This window comes from Bolinopsis microptera, chromosome 11, assembly GCF_026151205.1.
Source record: "Bolinopsis microptera isolate Bmic1 chromosome 11, MBARI_Bmic_1.0, whole genome shotgun sequence".
NCBI classification, from domain to species: domain Eukaryota; kingdom Metazoa; phylum Ctenophora; class Tentaculata; order Lobata; family Bolinopsidae; genus Bolinopsis; species Bolinopsis microptera.
Genome location: NC_087082.1, coordinates 14,321,486 through 14,344,547, shown reverse-complemented (window position 1 = coordinate 14,344,547; position 23,062 = coordinate 14,321,486). Strand labels below are relative to the sequence as shown.

Sequence of the window (23,062 nt, the reverse complement as noted above, 5' to 3'; positions counted from 1 at the left end):
CTTCTGATTGGAGCTAAGCGTTCATCTTGGGCATTGAAATGGTCAGAAACATCACATTGAGTGGGGTAGAGCATAGTTTTAAAGTCTTAAGACTTCAGATTGTTGAGTTATTAGGTCAGATCCTATTTTTAAGCTCTCGCGAGTAGCGATTGATGCACTTATTTCAAGATATCTCAGCTTCTGATTGGAGCTAAGATTTCATCTTGGGCATTGGAATGGTCAGAATCATCACATTGAGTGGGGTAGAGCATAGTTTTACAGTCCTGAGACTTCAGGTTGTTGAGTTATTAGGTCAAATCCCATTTTTACGCTCTCGCGAGTAGCGATTTATGCACTTATTTCAAGATATCTCAGCTTCTGATTGGAGCTAAGCGTTCATCTTGGGCATTGGGATGGTCAGAATCATCACATTGAGTGGGGTAGAGCATAGTTTTAAAGTCTTGAGACTTCAGGTTGTTGAGTTATTAGGTCAGATCCCATTTTTCAGTCTCGCGAGTAGCGATTGATGCACTTAATTCAAGATATCTCAGCTTCTGATTGGAGATAAGCGTTCATCATGGGCATTAAAATAGTAAAAATTATCAGATTAAGTAGCATCGAGCATGGTTTTAAAGTCTTGAGACTTCAGGTTGTTGAGTTATTAGGTCAGATCCCATTTTTACGCTCTCGCGAGTAGTGATTGCCAAGAAATATCAATAAAATTTCACTAAAACCTCTAGCCCTAGGAACATGCATTACCCCACTTAATTTGATCATTCTGACCATTTTAATGCCCATGATAAGCGCTTAGCTTCAATCAGAAGCTGAGATATCTTGTAATAAGTGTGTCAATCGCTACTCGCGAGAGTGTAAAAATATGTTTAACCTAATAATTCAACAACCTGAAGTCTGAAGACTTTAAAACAACGCTCTACCCCACTCAATGTGATGATTCTGACCATTTTAATGCTCAAGATGAACGCTTAGCTCCAATCAGAAGCTGAGATATCTTGAAATAAGTGCATCAATCGCTACTCGCGAGAGCGTAAAAATGGGATCTGACCTAATAACTCAACAACCTGAAGTCTCAAGACTGTAAAACCATGCTCTACCCCACTCAATGTGATGATTCTGACCATTCCAATGCCCAAGATGAATGCATAGCTCCAATCAGAAGCTGAGATATCTTGAAATAAGTGCATCAATCGCTACTCGCGAGAGCGTAAAAATGGGATCTGACCTAATAACTCAACAACCTGAAGTCTCAAGACTTTAAAACTATGCTCTACCCCACTCAATGTGATGATTCTGACCATTCCAATGCCCAAGATGAACGCTTAGCTCCAATCAGAAGCTGAGATATCTTGAAATAAGTGTATCAATCGCTACTCGCGAGAGCGTAAAAATGGAATCTGACCTAATAACTCAACAATCTGAAGTCTTAAGACTTTAAAACTATGCTCTACCCCACTCAATGTGATGATTCTGACTATTTCAATGCCCAAGATGAACGCTTAGCTCCAATCAGAAGCTGAGATATCTTGAAATAAGTGTATCAATCGCTACTCGCGAGAGCGTAAAAATGGAATCTGACCTAATAACTCAACAATCTGAAGTCTTAAGACTTTAAAACTATGCTCTACCCCACTCAATGTGATGATTCTGACTATTTCAATGCCCAAGATGAACGCTTAGCTCCAATCAGAAGCTGAGATATCTTGAAATAAGTGCATCAATCGCTACTCGCGAGAGCATAAAAATGGGATCTGGCCTAATAACTCAACAACCTGAAGTCTCAAGAATTTAAAACCATGCTCTACCCCACTCAATATGATGATTCTGACCATTTTAATGCCCAAGATGAGCGCTTAGCTCCAATCAGAAGCTGAGATATCTTGAAATAAGTGTAATAATTGTTACTGCAAGACTGTTATATAGTAAAATCGGATTTTTGGCGATTTCTCAAAAACTAAGTCTCTTAGGCCTTAAGTATCTTCATAGCACTAATATAAACATGCATCTTAGGCACATATTGATTCATGCCTGAGGTCTGTATCTCAATCAGAAGCCGAGATAATTTATAGTGGGGGTCGCGATATGGGTGCGATCAAAAAGGGCGTGATTCCGAGAAATGCCCCACTGGTGAAAAAGTGTACCCGAGTAATTAGTGTTATTTAGGACCATATAAGTCGGATTACATCGAGAAACCGAGCGGACGTCCCAATGTGAGCAGGACTTTTGCCTGGTCCAGGATTAGCTGCAATGTTTACATTTCAGACCGTTTAGCATTAGGGTAAAGATATTCTTCTCTGATACACAGTTTGTTATGTAAAGTCGGTTAATTTTGGCGAAGGCTTCAGCGTCTTCAGTTTTTGCCATTTTAAAAGCCTTACCGTCTTCAGTTTTTTCCATTTTAAAAGCCTTACCGTCTTTAACTCATCGCAACCCGTCTTTAAAGTTTAAAGTAGAAGTAAGGTCAGAGTGTGAAATGTGCTTTATTACATCCGATCTATTTTGAAACCTGTTGTGGCGTCTTTAATTTTAGAAGCCTTGCCGTCTTTAATTGTTTTCATTTGAAGGCTTTGTCTTTATAAAGCGCGTCTTCATAAAACAAACTGAGCGTATCGTAACGGACGGTAAGCGAACTGATTACTTAACTGATTGCAACACTATTGTAACAGTACACTGTACAGGAGCAATGAGCCTGCAATCCGGTATACCTACATGCTTGTAGTCCATAACGAACTAGGGAGAATTCGCACTGAAATCCCTTTGTATTGTGATGTGACTGTCAGCCCCATTGCAGATTGCATGAGGTTATGTTTTCCCAGGTTTCCTTTACCAGCAATTTGGTATTCTGCAAAGCTTTGAGCAATCTCAATTTCGGCTCCGTGATTACCAATATGACGCCGTTGCCAGTATAACCTACATTGGTCGCGTTCTCCAGGCTTATCTTTTTTTACTAGCTAACAATGTAATTTGTTGTGTATAAAATTTGGTTACCATCAACGAAAAACGTGTGTTGCGCGCGCTATTCAGCGCGCGTCTTTGCTATCTTCACGCATTTCGGCAAGGGTTTCTCCCGCTGAAAATCATAGACAATTTTAATTGTTGTTTAAGACAACTTTAGTAGATTGTTAATCTACCAATATTTATCTCCTACGAACTAATATTGCAGGATCTCAGAGGTAGAGATGGTTCCAACTGGTCTTCTTTTCAGAACAGTGGAGCTTCAGCGTGCGAACAGGTTAGTCTCCACTGTCCGTCGTCTTTATTCTTGAACAAAATATCTTCACTCGCACACTAAGTCAGGATCTTCATTATTATTTATTTCTACTGCAGAGTTCTATCCATTTACCTTCTCAACGCTCAATATTGTATTGTTTACAGGCTCCTGACAGTGGTCCACGAACTGACATGGACTCTTGGGATCCTCTCAGGGATGATTTCAAGAACAATAAATTCTCAGACCGGGATTTCAAACGGGTAAGTTCAAAAGCTAACAGCCTCCAAAACTCTTGCTTATACTTACTATACTTACTATAGATGTTTGGTTTAAATGGTAAAACCATGAAATGTTGCCGTCACTGAGAGTGAAATATTAACAGTAACCTCTCACACAGGGTGGTAACAATGATCCCTCAGTGCACGTGTCCCAAATCCCCCCTCAAATAAACGAGGACGGGTTGAGGAACTTGTTTGTGGACAAGTTACCCCACTTCAAGCCTACTCGAGTGAGTGTTCCTTCTATGAAAGAGGGACACAAAACTAAGATTGGGTGAGTTTAACTGTTGCCAAAATGTTATTATTTGTACATTAAAGTGCAACAGTACAGGGGCATGCAATCCTGTATAATCAGAGACAACACAGTAGTCAATAACGAACTAACTTATAGGGTGAATTCGCAAATAACAAACAAATGTCCATTTAAATTAGGGGGTTCAAAGCTGATGCGTGGCTGATACTTGGACAGGAATTGATATCAAATAACCAAATATCATTAGAATTGTCATTAAATAACCAAATATTATTAGAATTGTCATTAAATACCTGTATACCCAGGTTTGTGCACTACCAGACACTGGATCAATGTCAGGAAGCTATCAGACTGATGAGTGGGCATCCTTTAGGTTCTTCATTCCTCCGTGTGCACCTAGGCAAGAAATTCCTGAACATGAAACAGGGAGGAGACAACTTAAGGAATGGAGGGGACAACTTAAGGAATGGAGGGGACAACTTCAGGAATGGAGGAGACAACTTCAGGAATGGGGGAGACAACTTCAGGAATGGAGGGGACAACTTCAGGAATGGAGGGGACAATTTCAGGAGCAGGGGGTCAGAGATGAGCCCAAACCGAACAAACGGCCGCAGTCCTAAAGGAAGTGTTAGCAGTGTCAGTCGGAGAGCGAGTCCTGGTATCTTCTCAACCAGAGCAGACGTCCTCAATGGAGGAAACCAGGTAAATCAGAGTTGAAAAATACCTATTTTACGAAGAAAAATAGGAAAACGTATTCTAAAGTATTTTATTTCTAAGCAAAAATACGCAAAATACGGCGTATTTAAAAATTATCTCTCTTATTTTTCAACTCTGAGGTAAATCATACCTTACAACCTGGAGCACTGTGCGAACCTTCCCCAATTTAGACTCCAGGGGTATATGCAGGCCTCTATAAAACTCATTGATCTAACCCTTCAGACGTCTGTAAAACTCAGTGAGCCAGTTGATAAAACGTTCTGTGCGAAGTGCAAGATGCCGGCCACAAATGCTTGTGGACCTTGCGAAGGTCTGACCTTTTATTGCGGATCAACATGCCAGGTAACTGAGGAATATAACCTAGCAGTAGTGCTATTTGGCTAGCTTTTGTTCATTGTATGACTATTTAAGCACGCTTCTGTCTAAATGGCGCAATTGTACTGACATGATGTCACTAATGTGATCATTTTCACACTATTGACTTATCGATTGAAAAGGTGAACTGAAATAAGTTTATTCCGAGTTCGAGGTATTACTTTGCATAACCACCGGACTACGTGATGATAATTTTATTAATTATATTAATTAATTATAATTTATTTATTAAATAAAATTTGTTGTTTACAGATGGCAGATTGGCCTGCTCACCAGTTGATATGTGTAGGAAGTATTGGGAGTAAACCCAACCAGCAACATAAGGATATTCAGCAAAACGGTCCCTCCATTCCACGTGTTAGTCCATTTAATTAATTATATTTAATTAATTATATTTAATTGAATAATATTATAATTATCCAGCTTCCAAACTTCTAAAAAGTTTCTCTTTGATTTAGATGAATTTTCAGTACGTCTTTATTTAATGATAGTAATATTTTCAGGCTCCAATTAGTCCAGAACCGATCAAGCCACTAAAAATGACGTCCTTACCGAAGGTAATGACAGCTCAGGCCTCAGAGGGGCTGGGCCTGGAAAGTGAGGCCTGGAGGGTGGGGCTGGGTCTAGAGTTTGGTGGAGGGTGGGGGGTGGGGGTGCCGGGTGGGTCTAGAGGGTGGTGGATGGTGGGAGGTGGGGGTGGATCTAGAGGGTGGTGGAGAGTGGGGGGTGGGTCTGGAGGGTGGGAGCTGTAGGGTGGGGGTGGGGGTGGGTCTGGAGGGTGGGAGCTGTAGGGTGGGGTCTAGAGGGTGGTGGAGGGTGGGGCTGGGTCTGGAGGGTGGGAGCTGTAGGGTGGGGTCTAGAGGGAAGAGTAGAGATCTCAGTTCCAGATAGTTGCAAGTGTCTTTACTGACAGAGGGAGCTGTAGGGTGGGGGGTGGGGGTGGGTCTGGAGGGTGGGAGCTGTAGGGTGGGGTCTAGAGGGTGGTGGAGGGTGGGGCTGGGTCTGGAGGGTGGGAGCTGTAGGGTGGGGTCTAGAGGGAAGAGTAGAGATCTCAGTTCCAGATAGTTGCAAGTGTCTTTACTGACCCCTCTAACTCTCCTCAGATTTCAATCCCAGATAGTTGCAAGTGTTTGTGGGTGTCGGGATGCTCCCCACTTCAGTTCCACGTGCAGCTTACAGATAACCAGGAGGTTATAGAGAACATTATAGAGACTATGTACAGTTTGTGTCCTGAACAACCCGCTCCCTCTCACTTTAAACCAGAAGGTTTACTTTCACTGTTTACTTTTTTTACATTGCTCCATCGGGTAATATATAGGATGAGGCTGTCCATTGTTCCTAAATCCCTTTTACACTCTTATCAATAGTTCAAGTTTTGGTATATTTCTTTGGTATATTTCTTTCTCCTCAAGAGAAAGTTTAGCGATCGCAACTTGTTTCCCCTCCATTAATTTTATGTTAACCTTATCTATCTCCAGTGGGTGATGTTATCTCAGCCCTGTCCCTGTCCCTGTCCCTGTCCCTGTCCCTGTCCCTGTCCCTGTCCCTGTCCCTGTCCCTGTCCCTGTCCCTGTCCCTGTCCCTGTCCCTGTCCCTGTCCCTATCCCTATCTCTATAACCTTATCTATCTCCACAGTGGGTGATGTTATCTCAGCCCTGTATAACGACGGTAACTGGTACAGAGCCGAAGTTCTGACTACTGGCGAAGATAAGATTAAAGTGAGGATGTTTGACTTCGCGACGGAGGACGAGGTCAGGGTACAGGATATAAGACCCACCGCTCACCTGGTGCACGTGATGCCCCAGGCTGTGCCGTGCCGTTTACACGACTTGCTGGTCCCAAACGAGCACTCAGAGCAGGTCCTGCAGTTCTTCTCCAGTCACCTGCAGCAGAGTGGGAGTGAGCTGAAACTTAGTAAAGTAGACGAGGTAAAGTAAAGTAAAGTAAAGTAAAGTAAAGTAAAAATTATGACATAACATCATCACACATGTCTACAAAGTATCAAATCACTATATGGAAAAATATAAATATCTGACCACCAAAATTAATAAATTATTAACTACAACTTTAGGTGGACGGGGTGTTTAGAGTTAATCTTACTCTGGTATCGGGGGAGGATCTTGGAGATTTGATGGTCGCTAATGGACATGCGTCTCGTGGTAAGGATCCCTTTTTAGTGCTAATACCTTAATAAGGTGGTATATTTTAGCTGGATAACTGATTTAGGGTCTTAGTAACAAAGAGCTATTCCCTTTTCTCCATCTAATTCTCAATTGTTGCACCTTGTTTTCCCTTCTCTCCATCTAATTCTCAATTGTTGCACCTTGTTTTCTTATGCCGATGATGATATACTATAACTAATATCACAACTCAGCAAGCGGACCCAAGAAAAACCCTTATATTAGTATAGATGACACAAGGGACCAGATTGTACTAGACAAGGCTTATCCTGCTAATGTGTCCTACATAACTAACCTTAAAGAGGTGAGTTATTTCTTTTAGAAGGGGCCGGGGGGTTCCCATTCTGAAAGATCCCAAAAGATTGAATTTTAGTATCTGTAGTTCAGTCAGTAGTCTGTAGTTCAGTCCAGTAGTCTGTACTCCAGTCAGTGCTGTACTTCAGTCGTAGTCTGTAGTTCAGTCAGTAGTCTGTATACAGTCATAGTCTGTACTTCTGTCAGTATCTGTACTTCATCAGTAGTCTGTAGTTCAGTCAGTATTCTGTAGTTCATCAGTAGTCTGTAGTTTAGTCAGTAGTCTGTAGTTCAGGTCAGTAGTCTGTACTTCAGTCAGTAGTCCTGTACTTCAGTCAGTAGTCCTGTACTTCAGTCAGTAGTCAGTACTCCAGTCAGTAGTCCTGGAGTTCAGTCAGTATCTTAACTTTCAGTCAGTAGTCTGTACTTCAGTCAGTAGTCCTGTACTTCAGTCCCAGTATCGGGTAGTTTCAGTCAGTAGTCGTACTCAGTCAGGAGTCTTAGTGTAGTCAGTAGCATGTAGTTCATCAGTAGTCTGTAGTTTCAGTCAGTATCTGTATTCATCAGTAGTCTGTAGTTCAGTCATTAGTCTGTAGTTCAGTCAGTAGTCTGTACTTCAGTCTAGTCCTGTACTTCATCCAGTAGTCTGTACTTCCAGTCTTAGTCTGTACTTCAGTCATAGCTCTGTACTTCAGTCAGTAGTTCTGTAGTTCAGTCAGTAGTCTGTACTTCAGTCAGTAGCTGTAGTTAGTCATTAGCATGTAGTTCAGTCAGTAGTCTGTAGTATCAGTCAGGTAGTCTTGTAGTTCAGTCAGTAGTCTGTATTCAGTCAGTAGTACTGTAGGTCAGTCAGTAGTCTGTCTTTCAGTCATAGTCTGTACATCAGTCAGTAGTCTGTACTTTCAGTCAGTAGTCTGTAGTTCAGTCATAGTCCTGTAGTTCAGTCAGTAGTCCTGTACTTCAGTCCAGTAGTCCTGTAACTTCAGTCAGTAGTCCTGTAGTTTCAGTCAGTAGTCTGTACTTCAGTCAGTAGTCCTGTACTTCATCAGTAGTCTGTAGTTCAGTCAGTAGTCTGTAGTTCGTCAGTATCTTAGTTAGTCGTAGTCCTTGTAGTTCAGTCATAGTCTGTACTGTCAGTCTAGTCATCTTTATATCACTTGTATTAATACTGCCGGTGTAGGAACCTTCGAGGACCTCATGCTATGGTCCATATGAATGATAATGAACAAAAATGAATATGATTATATCGTATAAAATGATAGTGAATACGAAAGTTTTAGGTTATTGATGGGATTTGCAACTACCCCGAGGCAGTAACTCTGCATTAACGCCTTAAAATGTTTAATTACAATCAAGTTTAAGATATACAGCACATAGCATAAATATAATAACACTATAAGGGAAGAAAATAGTTGTCTTATCTCTTACAATTAATTTAGAACAGTATACAGAGTCTGAAAGAATGTCACAGATATCGTATCAGGAAAAGGCAGGTGAAATTGTTGGATGGCGTGTAGCCATTGTAAAAATACCTCGAAATAGTCATATTTCGTGCTGGCGATAAAAGTTTTGTGTTTCGTTGCTGTACTTCCCGCAACTTTAACACACCTTTTATCACACTTCTAAACCTGGGAAACGTAAGCGACTGTGGAGTGTGGGTATTCTGATTACCAAATATGTCACGGTGAACATCTAACATTTGTAATAGTTTTAAGCACTATATTTAAACACCGAGAATCACTACCTGAGTAATGCCTCAGATAGACTCTTAGTAATTTTTGGCTCGTCCGATATCTGGCTGTTGAGTTACATTCAGCATCGTGTATTTTTCCTCAATTACACATGAGTAGAACTATTTGTCCGCGCCAAATTTTACGCTGAAAACAGCCGTGTTTCTGAGTGTGGATATTGATTAAATACAGAATTCATTAAAAAATTGTAATTTTTCAGAAAGAAAAAGTAGAAGCATATATTCTCGAAAAATCCATAGCCCCAAAAAGTCTAAAGATGATTCTATTTCTGATCTGGGAAAACCATTGGAAGATCTTACATACCGAGAGTAAGACGATAAACACATTTATTGTTAATTATATAATATTACTAGTGTAACCCCGCCGCCCCTACGGCCGGGATTTCACTGCCGGCCGGTTAAAAAGGGTAGGAGTAATTACCCGCTGAGTCAAAACCCGGATTAGGCGAGCAATTTACTATTCGAAGTGCCCTCACGGTATCCAATAGTATGCTTAAAAGATAGTATTCTTAATGATTAATCAATAAAATTAACCCTTAACACCATGCACCACACCAGCCTATTGCATATTGTGAACATGCATTACATTGGGCGTATAAAGTATGAACTCTCTCTAACAGTCCCAAACAGACCGTTTTGAGCACTCCCTCCCCTAATAAAGAGTTTATAGTATTATATGAGCCATGTAATATATACGCATGTAATAAATACGATACATATCAGAGAGAGAGCTAGCCCCGTAACTCTTGCCGTTTCTTCTCAAGCCATTTTATGTAACATATTTTGTGGTACAAAACCATCAATTAAACCACCTTACCACGCGGCCCGATTATTATAAAATTTGCTTATTGGGCTTCGTCCAAGTTTTGTCGGCACTATACCGAAAAAACCATCCCGTAACTATAACCGTTGTTTTTTGTATAACGTCGAATTACACACAGACACACACACAGACACACACACAGAAACACACACACATTCCGTGTTATTAAGTTGATAATACACTTGCTATGACTGACCTTTGTATCGTCCCCTCATCTGGCACAAATCCAAATATCCACTCTCTAACTACATGTTTAATGTGGATATCTGTTTTAGAAACTGTCCCCTGGTATGCTGATGCTGCGGTGTTGTTTTCTGAAAGTGGTGAGTGTTGATGTGTATGAAACCTGCCCAATGGATTGACTGGCTTATCAGAGGTAAGTAGAATATGATTTCTATGTTAATTGTATGTGTGGCACCAAATATAGCTTGAATTAGATCTGCTCAAGATAAATATTTTGATAACAAATTAAGTGCAATGTTTAAATGCATACCGAATGAAAAATGAAATGAAGAAACTAGATGTTAGAAGTAATTTTTAATCAATATTGACTTCTTGTATTGAGCCATATCTAATTATATCATAATATGCTAGGTACTGATATCAGCGAGGATTAACAGTGTTATCGAGAACAGACGCTGAAGGTGACGAGGAAGCAGAAGGTGAAGAGTTTAGTTTCCTCTGTTTAAAGTTGAAGAAGAGAAATGTACTTACAGAACGGTGGGCGTGAGAGTTCACCACACTGTTCTATACTCAAACTCAGAGATTCGATACGAAATTAATCATAAACAATTTCCTAAACACCTCTTTTGAACAACATTTATAATGTTAGCCACCTATAACATAAGTATCTCTATTCTTTAACCCATCCTGTAAGTTCCACTTAATTCAGAACTAGACCTCGAGACGTGTGTATCAGTGACAGTTCTTATCCTGCGCGGTTGTTGATGTAGTTACTGTTGACAAGACACGCAAACTCAACCTCACCACAAACCGGAAGATAGTGAACGTTTTCTGTCAAGCAACAGGATATCACAAGAATATGGTAGATATTCATTTCGATTAAAGGACTAGTGAGCCACCATAACCTTCTTCATAAGAATAGTTCTTTTTTAGTATGAAATGTTTCAATGTTGCTTTATTAGCCGGAACCTTATTTCCGGTAGGTTTTCAATCTTAAAAATACTTTAATGATTGTGCCAACTATTTTAACAAAAATACAGTTTTAGGATAATCTGATAGTTGAAGTTGTACCAATAAAAACAGGTCACAAGGAGTCATCCGAGATGTTGAAGGTACGGTACATGGTGAACGAGGAGTCAAGGGAGTAACAGCCTTCCTCAACAAGATTGCGAGTGCTCCGAAGAAGTGTGATATTGTCCGGGTGGTGGTCAAATACGGTTAACGATGGCAAACCTTATTTTAGGTAGGTGTTAATAAATTGTGCAGCCCCGGTGGATTATTAAATTGTTTTTATTTCTCTCCTCCATGAGTTTGAGATTGAATAATACAATAAAAGTTTGACTCATATCTATAATCTCTGAAAGTTCTGTGCAATTCTAAGAAGAATTACGTGAGTTATTAAAGGGTCCGTATGGGCAGTTACTTCTGGCCCTCTGTATAATTGGGTACTCTGGCAGTGTAGTCAGGGTCATACATTTATAATTAAAATATTATTTAATTTTAGCAGGTAGATACATTATTAATCATCTCTTATATTAACTGTCTAATTAACACAGGTTCTAATTAACACAGACTGTACGCGGTAGGGATGAAAGCACTTCGAGAAACAGTAACCACGTTCTCTTCTCTGACGCCAGGTCACCTTGTTAATATCACCGTAAGAAACAGAGGCTGCTAACAGGACACTGAGATGTACTTCCTTGGGGGTAACCTGGTAGGTACTCTTCCACTTAGGGAATGGTTTTGCAGGGGGGGATGCAACGTCAATTTATGTCAGTATCCATAAAAACCCCAAAACTGACATTGGATCATAATTGACATTATGACATTAATATGACTTTAATTGACATTAATTGACAATTAGTTGACATTGAATTGACATTATTCGATAAATATCAAGATATTCACGTCCTATTAAGTTAGATCGGTTCAAAAAAACAAAATGTCCTAAATAATTATGATATGTTCTTATCTGTTGATACCTTAGGTTCAAAGACCAACCAAAAAAATTTCAGCTTCCAACTCTTCCATCTTCGGTCCCCACGGCCACGCCCATATTTTTATGGTTTTCTTATCGGTAAAAATATCTAGAATCGGCTTTTTTAGTATGAAGGATAATGTTAGCTGTTGTAAATTCGTTTATTCAAAAATAAATGTCATGAAGCATTTCGTTTAATGTGGGTTTTAATCTGTGAATTGAGAACCACGCCCTTGATGGCCAAGCCCATTTAAGAAAATTAAAGTTCGGGAAACGGTATTATTTTAGTTTTATGTTTAATGATTCTGAATTTTTTCACAATTCACATTTCCATATGTGATAGTAGTGAATAAATGATGATAGAAACGTTCTAGAAGTGCTAAAATAGGGTAGAACTACATAATCTCGCTCTGTCGAAAATATCATTTCAAATTATTGTCCTAATTCCAGAAAGTTTTGGCCAAAACTGACATTAATTGACATTAATTGACATTAATTGACATTAATTGAACATAATTGACATTAATTGACGTTCATTCCCCCGGTTAGTGCTAGAGTAGGAACCGACCGGTCTAAGGTTTTTGGCTCCGGACAGAAAAAGACCGGAAATTCCGCGGTTGGTCGCTTTTTCCGGCGGAACCGGGTAATAAGAAGAAATATTTAAGGCTGCCGGAAATGAGATTAATCCTTGATTGTGTGGTTTTATTCAATAAATATTAAAAGCGCATGTGGACACAATGAGAAAGTGCTTACAGTTCCGCTAACTGTGTTCACGCCTATTTCAAATTTCAAACCAACTTCTTTTCTGCGCTGTGAGCAGTAAAAAAAAAAAAGCAGTCACTTGTGATATGTTGTGCGAGCAGTGCAGAGTCACTGATTGATCGCGTATGTGCCAGAGCTAGAAACGAGTTGGAATAAAATCAAAACATTGCAAAATTCACTGCGCTTGCCTAGGCACAAATGTACAAATTGCTTCAGTAGTAAGCCCAAAGATCCAGCAGCCAGTGCAGCTCTTATAAGTTTCGTGGCGTCAATATAACCGAGGATAAGTCCAAAGTTTTTTTTAATGGCATGATGCCTTTGTTTTTATCCCTTGACATGTAAAGGGGATTTTGTCACGGGTTTTGTTTACCACAATAAGCAGGGACCCTCTGGCACTGCTTGAAATGCTCAAAATAAAGCATAAAAGGTAGCTGTTTTGACTCAACCCCCTCAAAAATCTCACAATCAACGGGGCTTGAACACTCGCTGACAGATAACAGGCGACCGTGGAGGCGTGGAATTTTACCGGTCACTGAGAGCAAGATGGATGCCCCTTAAAAGAATTTTGACAGAAATATTAATACATTTTAAGAACACTTAAAAAAAGAAAATGTCCCTGTTGAATATCCGGCCAAATTTTTGGAAACCGGCCGAACCCGGAACCGAACCGGAGATTAAAGCCGAATATCCGGCTGGAACCGGATGTCAGCCGGTATCCGGCATTCCTAATCAGAGGAGCTTTATTCTACTATGGTGCCATGGAGAATTTCTTCTTACTGGCTATTAAATATATATACTTGTTTACTTAAATACTTACTATGTGTTTATTTTATCGCGATGTTTCTTGTATATCACACTAATAGTCCCCTGATTGAACCCTGAATTCCTAACGAGGGCTCCGTACACCTAATACATCTGAAGGACATGTTACAACAGTAAGAAGTGTACTGGAGGTGAACCCAGCTAAACGCAAGGTTAGCCGCAGAGTCCCGTCCTCATTATACCCGGAAAACAAGGTGATTGTAACCCTGTCTTGATGATGCTATAGGTTCATTTTAGTAGGATAAATTAAGGATTTACCTGTGTGATAAGGTACACAATTCTCTACTGTAGCTACGCACTAAGAATATTGGTTAGAAGTTTGTTAACATAATGTAATACAGTGGTAAATCATGGTAAATGTAACAGTGTAAATGTAACAGTGGTAAATCATTGCAAATGTAACAGTGTTAATGTAACAGTGTTACAACTCTCAGACAGTGCTGCTGAGTACTTTGAACTGCCATTGTAACCATGGAGACAACCCTGCTACCCAACTAAAGAAGGTGATGTGGTGGAGGATGGGAGGTGGTCAGGGTTACTGAAAGCGTGGGGTGTATGTCTCACTTGATGACGGTCAGTATCTGTTACTTCAGTCAGTAAGTCTGTAGTTTAGTACAGTAGCATGTAGTTCAGTCCTAGTCTGTAGTTCAGTTCAGTAGTCTGTAGTTCAGTCAGTAGTCTGTAAGTTCAGTCATTAGTCTGAGTTCAGTCAGTAGTCTGTACTTCAGTCAGTAAAGTCTGTACTCAGTCAGTAGTCTGTAGGTTTTTCAGTCAGTAGTCTGTAGTTCAGTCCTGTAGTCATACTTCAGTCAGTAAGTTCTGGTAACTTCAGTCAGTATCTGTAGGTCAGTCAGTAGCCTGTAGTTCAGTTCAGTAGTCGGTACTTCAGTCCAGTAGTCCTGTACTTCAGTCAGTATCTGTACTTCAGTCAGTAGTCTGTAGTTCAGTCAGTAGTCTGTAGTTCAGTCAGTTGTTCTGTACGCCAGTCAGAGTCTGTACTTCAGTCAGTAGTCTGTATTTCAGTCAGTAGTCTGTATTCAGTCAGTATCTGCACTTCAGTCAGTAGTCCTGTACTTCAGTCCAGTATCTGTAGTTCAGTCAGTAGCTGTAGTTCAGTCCAGTAGTCCGGTAGTTTAGTCAGTAGTCTGGTATTCAGTCAGTAGTCTGTACTTCAGTCAGTAGTCTGTACTTCAGTCAAGTAGGTCTGTACTTCATCAGTAGTCTGTCCTTCAGTCAGTAGTCTTGTTAGTTCAGGTCAGTAGTCTGTACTTCAGTCCATAGTCTTTACTTCAGTCATAGGTCTTACTTCAGTCAGTTTCTGTAGTTTCAGATCAGTATCTGTTACTTCAGTCAGTAGTCTGTAGTTTAGTCAGTAGCATGTAGTTCCAGTCAGTAGTCTGAGTTCATTCAGTAGACTGTAGTTCAGTCAGTAGTCTGTAGTTCAGTCAGTAGTCTGTAGTTCATCAGTAGTCTGTACTTCAGTCCAGTAGTCTGTCCTTCAGTCAGTAGTCTGTACTTCAGTCATAGTCTACTTCAGTCAGTAGTCTGTACTTCAGTCAGTAGTCTGTAGTTTCAGTCATAGTCTGTACTTCATCAGTCAGTAGTCTGTAGTTTAGTCAGTAGCATGTAGTTTCAGTCAGTAGTCTGTAGTTCAGTCAGTAGTCTGTAGTTCAGTCCAGTAGTCTGGTAGTTCAGCAGTAGTCTGTAGTTCAGACAGGTAGTCTGTACTTCAGTCAGTAGTCCTGTGACTTCAGTTCAGTAGTCTGTACTTCAGTCAGTAGTCTGTAGTGTCAGTCATAGTCTGGATTCAGTCCAGTAGTCCTGTACGTCAGTCAGTAGTCGTACTTATCAGGATCAGTAGTTCGTCCAGTAGTCTGTACTTCAGTCCTAAGTATCTGTACTTCAGTCAGTAGTCTGTAGTTCAGTCAGTAGTCTTAGTTCTTCAGGAGTCTGTAGTTTAGTCAGTATCTGTAGTTCAGTCAGTAGTCTGTACTTCAGGCTAGTCCAGTCTTTATATCACTTGTATTAACACTGCCGGTATGACCTCGAGAACCTCATGCTATGGTCAATATGAATGAAATGAACAAAAATGAATATGATTATAGCGTATAAATGATAGTGAATAACGAAAGTTGTTAGTTATTGATGATTTGCACTACCCCGAGGCAGTACTCTGCATTAACGCCTTAAAAGATGTTTAATTACAAACAATTTAAGATAACCACACTACATAAATATAATGAACACTAGTTAGGGAATAAAAGAAAATAGTTCTTATCTCTACATTATTTAGAACAGTAATACAGAGTCTGAAAGAATGTCACAGATATCTTATCAGGAAAATGGCAAGTGAAATTGTTGATGGCGTGTAGCATTGAAAAATACCCTCGAAGATAGTCATATTTCGTTCTCTGCGATAAAAGTTTGTGTTTCGTTGCTGTACTTTCCCGCAACGTTAATCACACCTTTTTATCACACATCCTAAACTGGGCAACGTAGCGACTGTGGGAGTGTGGTATTCTGATTACCAAATTATGTAACGTGAACACAAACATTTGTAATTAGTTTACGCACGATAGTAAACACGCGAAATCAACATCCTGAGTATGCCTCAGATAGACTCTTTGTAATTTTTGCTCGTCGATATCTGGCGGTTGATTTTCATTCAGCATCGTGTATTTTTCTTCAAATATTACACATAGTAGAACCAATTCGTGTCCGCGGCCAAAATTTACGCTGAAACTGGCCGTGTTTCTGATGTGGAATATTGATTAAATACAGAATTCCTTTAAAAATTGGTATTTCAGAAGAAAAAGTAGAGCAATATTCTCGGAAAAATAATCCATAGCCAAAAAGTCTAAAGATGAATTCTATTCTGATCTGGGAAAACCTTCAGTGGAAGTTCTTACATACAAAGTAAACGATAAAACAACCATTTATTGTTAATTATATAATATTACTAGTTAACCCGCCTACGCCGGGGAATTTCACGCCGCAGTTAAAAGGGTAGAGTAATTACCCGCTGAGTCCCAAAACCCGGATTAGGCGAGCAATTCATTCGGATGCCCACACGTATCCAATAGTATGCTTGAAAAGATAGTAATTCTTAAGGAATAATCAATAGAAATTAACCCTTAACACACCATGCACCACCCACCTATTCATACTTGGTGAACATGCATACATTGCGTATGAAAGTATGAACTCTCTCTACATCCAAACAGACCGTTTGAGCACTCCCTCCCCTAATAAGTTTATAGTCTATTATATGACCATGTAATAAATACGCCATGTAATATAACGCTACATATGCAGAAGAGAGCTAGCCCCGTAACTCTTGCCGTCCTCTCAAGCCATTTATGTAACATATTTTGTGGTACAAAACCATCAATTTCAACCACTTACACCGCCCGATTTTTATAAATTGCTTATTGCTTCGTCAGAGTTTGTCGGCACTATACCGAAAAAACCAGTCCGTAACTATTACCGTTTTTTTTGTATAACCGTTCGGAAATTACACACAGAACACACACACAGACACACACAACAGACCACACACTACATTCTGGTGTTATTAAGTTTGATAATACACTTGCTTAAGACCTGACCTTTGTTATCGTCCTCATTGGCACAAATCCAAATATCACTCTCGGTAACAACATATTAATGTGGATATTCGGTTTTAGAAACTGTCCCCTGGTATGCCAGATGCTCGTGTGTTTTTCGAAGTTTGGGGAGGTTGATGGGGTATGAACCTGCCCCAATGATTGACTGGCTTTATCAGAGGTAATGGAATATGCATTCTATTTAAATTGTATGTGGGCCCAAATAAGCTTTGAATTAGATCTAGCAAAGATAAAATATTATGATAACCAATTAAAGTGCAATGTCAAAGTGCATACAGAATGAAAAATGAAAATGAAGAAAATAGATGTAGAAGTAATTTATATCAATATTGAATTCATCTTGTGTTGAGTCCTATCAAATTATTATCATAATAGGCTAGGTACGATATCAGCGAGGTAATTTAAACAGTGTTTATCGAGAACAACGCTGAAGGTGACGAGAAGCAAGAAGGTGAAGAGGTTTGTTTCCTCTGTTGTAGATTTGAAGAGAGATGTAATTACCAGAACGGTGGGCGTGCGAGTTTCACCACACTGTTCTATACTCAAACTCAGTAGATTCGATACTAAAGATCATAACAATTTCCTAAACACCTCTTTTGAACATCAAATTTATAATGTAAGCCACCTATAACATAGTATCTCTATTCTTAAGCTCCTGTAAGTTCCCACTTAATTTCAGGAACTAGAGCCTCTTGTGACGTTTGTATCAGTGGGACAGTTTCTATCCTGCTCGGTGTTGATGTAGTTACTTTCAACAAACACGCAAACTCAACCTCACCACCAAACCGGAGATAGTGAACGTTTTTTCTGATCACGCAACAGGGATATCAAACAAGATAGGTTGGTGATTTCATTCGATTATAAAGGACAGTGACCACCTTACCTTCTCATAAGAATATCTTTTTTAGTATGAAATGTTTCAATGTTGCTTAATTATGCCGGGAACCTTATTTCCGGTAGGTTTTCATCTTAAAAAGTACTTTAAATGATAGTGCCCACTATGTTTAAACAAAAATACAGGGGTTTTAGATTATCTGATAGATAATTGTAACATTAAAAACAGGGCTACAAGAGTCATCCAGAGTGTGAAGAGACGGGAGTACATGGTAACGGGGGAGTCAAGGAGTAACAGCCTTCCTCAACCAAAGTGCGTGCTCCTGATGAAGTGTGATATTGTCCGGGTGGTCAATACGGTTAACGATGGAACCTTATTAGGTGAGGTGTGTTATAGAATTGTGCAGCCCCGGGGGATTATTAAATTGTTTTTATTTCTCTCTCGCAGAGTTTGCGATTGCGAATAAAAACAAAAATAAGTTTGACTCATATCTATCAACTCCTCTGAAATTTCTGTGCAATACTAAGAAGAATTACGTAGTTATTAAAGGGTCGCTTATGGGCAGTTACTTCTGGGCCACTCCTGTAGTAATTGGGTAGCTCGTGGCGAGTGTAGTCAGGGTCATATCATTGATAGATTAAATATTTTAATTTTAGCAGGGAGAAATTATTAATCATCTCTTATTAACTGTCTAATTAACACAGTCTAATTAAACACCGGACTGTAACGCCGTATGGGGGATGAAAGCACTTTCGAGAAAAACAGTAACCACGTTTCCCTCTCTCTGACCGCCAGGTCAACCTTGTTAATATCACCGTTAAGAACCAGGCTGCTAACGTACTGATATGTACCTTCCTTGGGGTATCTGGTAGGGTACTCTTCCACTTAGGGACTGTTTTGCTGGGGTGATGAAACGTCAATTAATGTCAGTGTTCCCATAAAACCCCAACTGACATTGACATTAATTGACATAATTACATTAAGTGACATTAATTGACATTAATTGACATGAATTGACATATAATTGACATTAATTCGATAAATATTCAAGAATATTTCACGTCTATGTAAGTGAATCGGTTCAAAAAAACAAAATGTCCTAATAATTATGAAGTATGTTTCTTATCTGTTGATCCTTAGGTTCAAAGACCACCAAAAAATTTCAGCTTCCAACTCCTTCCCATCTCGGTCCCCACCGGCCACGCCCATATTTTATTGGTTTCTTATACAGGTAAAATATCTAGAATCGGCTCTTTTTAGTATGAAGGAGTAATGTTAGCTGTAAGAAATCCGTTATTCAAAAATAAAATGTCATGAAGGCATTTCGTTAATGTTGGGTTTTAAGTTCTGATGATGTTGAGAACCACGCCTTGGATGGCCAAGCCCAATTAAGAAAATTAAAAAAATTTTTTTTTTTTTTTGTTTTGTTTTTCCCCCCCGGGGGAAACCGTATTATTTAGTTTTATTGTTTTTAATGATCCTGAATTTTTCACATTCACATTTCATATGTGATAGTAGTGAATAAATTGATGATATACACGTTTCTAAAGTGCTAAAAATATGGTAGGAACTACATAATCTCTGGTCGAAAAATATCATTGTCAATTAATGTCATATTCCAAAATTTTGCAAAAACTGACATTAATTGACATTAATATGACATTAATTGAGATTACATGTAATTGACTTAATTGACAGTATTGACGTTGCATTCCCCCCGTTTTGCTAGATTAGGAACCGACCGTCTAGAGGTTGTCTGGCTGCCGGACAGAAAAAGACCGGATATTCCCGGTTTGTCGCATTTTTCCGGGCCGGAACCGGGTAATAAGAATGAAGATATTTAAGGCTGCCGAAAATTGAGAGAATCCTTGATTGTGGTTTTAATCAATTATAATATTACAAGCCATGTGACCAATGAGAAAAGTGCTTACAGGTCCGACTAACTGTGTTCACTGCCCTATTTCAAATTTCAACCAAACTTCTGCGCTGTGAGCAGCAGTCACTTTGTATTGAGATTTGTGCGAGCAGTGCAGAGGTCACTGTGATTCTGCTGTAATGAGCAGAGCTAGAAACGAGTTGGAATAAAATCAAAACATTGCAAAATTCACGGACGCCTTGCTAGCACAAATGTACCAATTGCTTCAGTAAAGTCAAGCCCAAGATCCAGCAGCCAGTGCAAGCTCTTATAAGTTCGTGGCGTCAATATAACCGAGGATAATGCCAAGCAGTTTTAATGGCATGATGGCCTTTTGTTAATCCTTGACGATGTAAGGGGAGTTAGCAACGGTTTTGTTTACCACAATAAAGGCTGGGACCCTCTGCTCTGCTTGAAATGCTCATAAGTAAAGCATAAATGGTAGCTGTTTTGGACTCTAACGCCACTCAAAAATCTCACATCAACGGTCTTGAACATTCGCTGACATGATACAGGCGACCGTGGAGGCGTTGAATTTAATACCAGGTCACTGAGAGCAATTAGGACGGATGCCCCTTATAAGAATTTTGACAGAAATATTATACATTTTAGAACACTTAAAAAAGAATGCCTGTTAATATCCGGCCAGAAAAATTATTGGAAACCGACCGAAACCGAAACCGAAACCGGAGATTAAAGAGCCGAATATCCGGCTGAACCGGATTCAGCCGGATATCCAGGTTCAGTTTCCTATGCTAGAAGAGCTTTATTTCTACTATGGTCCATGGAGTATTTCTTCTTCTGGCTATTAAAATTTTACTTGTTGACTTAAAACTTACTATGTGTTAATTTTATCGCGGAGGATTTCTTTTGATCACAACTAAATAATCCCCGTTTGACCTGAATAACCCCTAACAGGCCCGTACACCGAATACATCTGAAGACGATGTTCAACAGTAAGAGTGTACTGAGGTGTACCCTGCTAAACGCAAGTTAGGACCGCCATAGTCCTCCTCATTAACACCTGAAAACAAGGGGTGATTTGTACCCTGTCTTGATGATGCTATAGGATCATTTTAGTAGATAAATAAGATTTACTGTGTGATAAGGTACACAATTCTCTACTGTAGCTACCACTAGAATATTTGGTTAGAAGTAGAAAACATAATGTAACCAGTGTAAATCATTGTAAATGTAACAGTGAGTAAAGTAACGTGGTAAATCTTGCAAATGTAACAGTGTTAATGTAACAGTGTTACAACCTCTCCACAGTGCTGTTGAGTACCTTGAACTGCCCATGTAACCATGGAGACTCCCTGCTACCAACTAAAGAAGGGTGAATGTGGTGGAGGAGGTGGAGCGGTCAGGTTCTAAACGTGGGTGTATGTCCTCACTTGATGACGGTCCATATCTGTACATCAGTCCAGTCAGTCTGTAGTTTAGTCAGTAGCATGTATTCAGTCAGTAGTCTGTAGTTCAGTCAGTAGTCTGTAGTTCAGTCAGATAGTCCTGTATTCAGTCCATAGTCCGTAGTTCAGTCAGTAGTCTGTACTTCAGTCAGAGTCTGTACTTCAGTCAGTAGTCTGTAGTTCAGTCAGTAGTCTGTAGTTTCAGTCAGTAGTCGTACTTCAGTCAGTAGTCCCTGTACTTCAGTCAGTATCTGTATTCGTCAGTAGTCTGTAGTTCAGTCAGTATGTCTGTAACTTCAGTCAGTAGTCCTGTACTTCAGTCAGTAGTCCTGTACTTCAGGTCAGTAGCTGTAGTGTCAGTCAGTAGTCAGATAGTTCATCAGTAGTCTGTACTCCAGTCCATAGTCCTGTACTCAGTCAGTAGTCCGTAGTCAGTCAGTATCTGTAGTTTCAGTCAGTAGTCTGTACTTCAGTCAGTAGTCTGTACTTCAGTCAGTAGTCGTAGCTCAAGTCATAGTCTGTAGTTCAGTCAGTAGTCTTATTTAGTCAGTAGTCTGTAGTCAGGTCAGTAGTCTGTACATCAGTCAGTAGTCTGTACTTCAGTCAGTAGCTGTACGTCAGTCAGTAGTCTGTACTTCGTTTTTTCATTTTTAAAAAAAAGTCTGTAGTTCAGTTCAGTAGTCTGGATTCAGTCATAATCTGTACTTCAGTCTGTAGTCTTACTTCCAGTCCGTATCTGTAGTTCAGGTCAGTATCTGTACTTCAGTCAGTAGTGTCTGTAGTTTAGTCAGGAGCATGTATTTTCAGTCGTAGTCGTAGTTTCAGTCAGTAGTCTGGTAGTTCAGTCAGTAGTCTTATTCATCAGTAGTCTGTAGTTCAGTCAGTAGTCGTACTTCAGCAGTAGTACCTGTACTTAGTCAGTAGTCTGTACTTCAGTCAGTAGTCTGTACTTCATCAGTAGTCTGTATTCAGGGTCCAGTAGGCTGTAGTTCAGTCAGTAGTCCTGTACTTCAGCAGTAGTCTGTAGTTTAGTCAGTAGCATGTGTTCAGTCAGTAGTCTGTGAGTTCAGTCAGTAGTCCTTGTAGTTCTTTCATGTAGTGCTGTAGTTCAGACAGTAGTCTGTAGTTCAGTCAGTAGTCTTGTATCTTCAGTCAGAGTCTGTAACTTCAGTCGTAGTCTGCTAACTTCCAGTCAGGTATCTGTAGTTCAGTCAGTAGTCTGTAGTCAGTCCAGTAGTCTGTACTTCATCAGTAGTCTGTACTTCAGTCAGTAGTCTTAATTCAGTCAGTAGTCGTACTTCATCAGTAGTCTGACTTCAGTCAGTAGTCTGTATTCAGTCAGTAGTCTGTAGTTCAGTCAGAAGTCTGTAGTTTAGTCAGTAGTTCTGGTAGTTCAGACATATCTGTACGACTTCAGTCGTCAATCTTATATCACTTGTATTAATACTATACTGCCGTGTATGAACCTCGAGAGCCTCATGCTATGGTCAATATGAATGAAAATGAACAAAAGAATATGATTATATCGGTGATAAATGATAGTGAATACGAAGTTTTAGTTAATTGATGGATTGGCACTATCCCCGGAGGCAGGTACTCTTGCATATAACGCTTAAAAATGTTACTTACACTCAATTTAAAGATATACACACATAC

At 39.7% G+C, this 23,062-nt stretch overlaps 3 protein-coding genes across 3 annotated transcripts in view; 1 reads left to right on the top strand and 2 right to left on the bottom strand.

Moving 5' to 3' along the window:
• Positions 1-23,062, bottom strand: part of LOC134823488 (double-strand-break repair protein rad21 homolog A-like) — a 901,854-nt gene that overhangs the window by 502,394 nt on the left and 376,398 nt on the right. The window lies entirely within an intron of this gene.
• The window catches only part of LOC134823487 (gamma-tubulin complex component 3-like), a 158,111-nt gene that overhangs the window by 98,024 nt on the left and 37,025 nt on the right, over positions 1-23,062 (bottom strand). The window lies entirely within an intron of this gene.
• LOC134823091 (tudor domain-containing protein 1-like) overlaps positions 1-23,062 on the top strand; it is a 51,959-nt gene that overhangs the window by 5,321 nt on the left and 23,576 nt on the right. Inside the window, exons 4-14 of the mRNA XM_063834440.1 lie at positions 3,158-3,226; positions 3,370-3,465; positions 3,603-3,757; positions 4,042-4,438; positions 4,676-4,795; positions 5,081-5,185; positions 5,332-5,385; positions 5,932-6,094; positions 6,465-6,757; positions 6,901-6,988; positions 7,204-7,313. Coding sequence (XP_063690510.1) covers positions 3,158-3,226; positions 3,370-3,465; positions 3,603-3,757; positions 4,042-4,438; positions 4,676-4,795; positions 5,081-5,185; positions 5,332-5,385; positions 5,932-6,094; positions 6,465-6,757; positions 6,901-6,988; positions 7,204-7,313 — 1,650 coding nt within the window. The remainder of the gene's footprint in view (positions 1-3,157; positions 3,227-3,369; positions 3,466-3,602; positions 3,758-4,041; positions 4,439-4,675; positions 4,796-5,080; positions 5,186-5,331; positions 5,386-5,931; positions 6,095-6,464; positions 6,758-6,900; positions 6,989-7,203; positions 7,314-23,062) is intronic.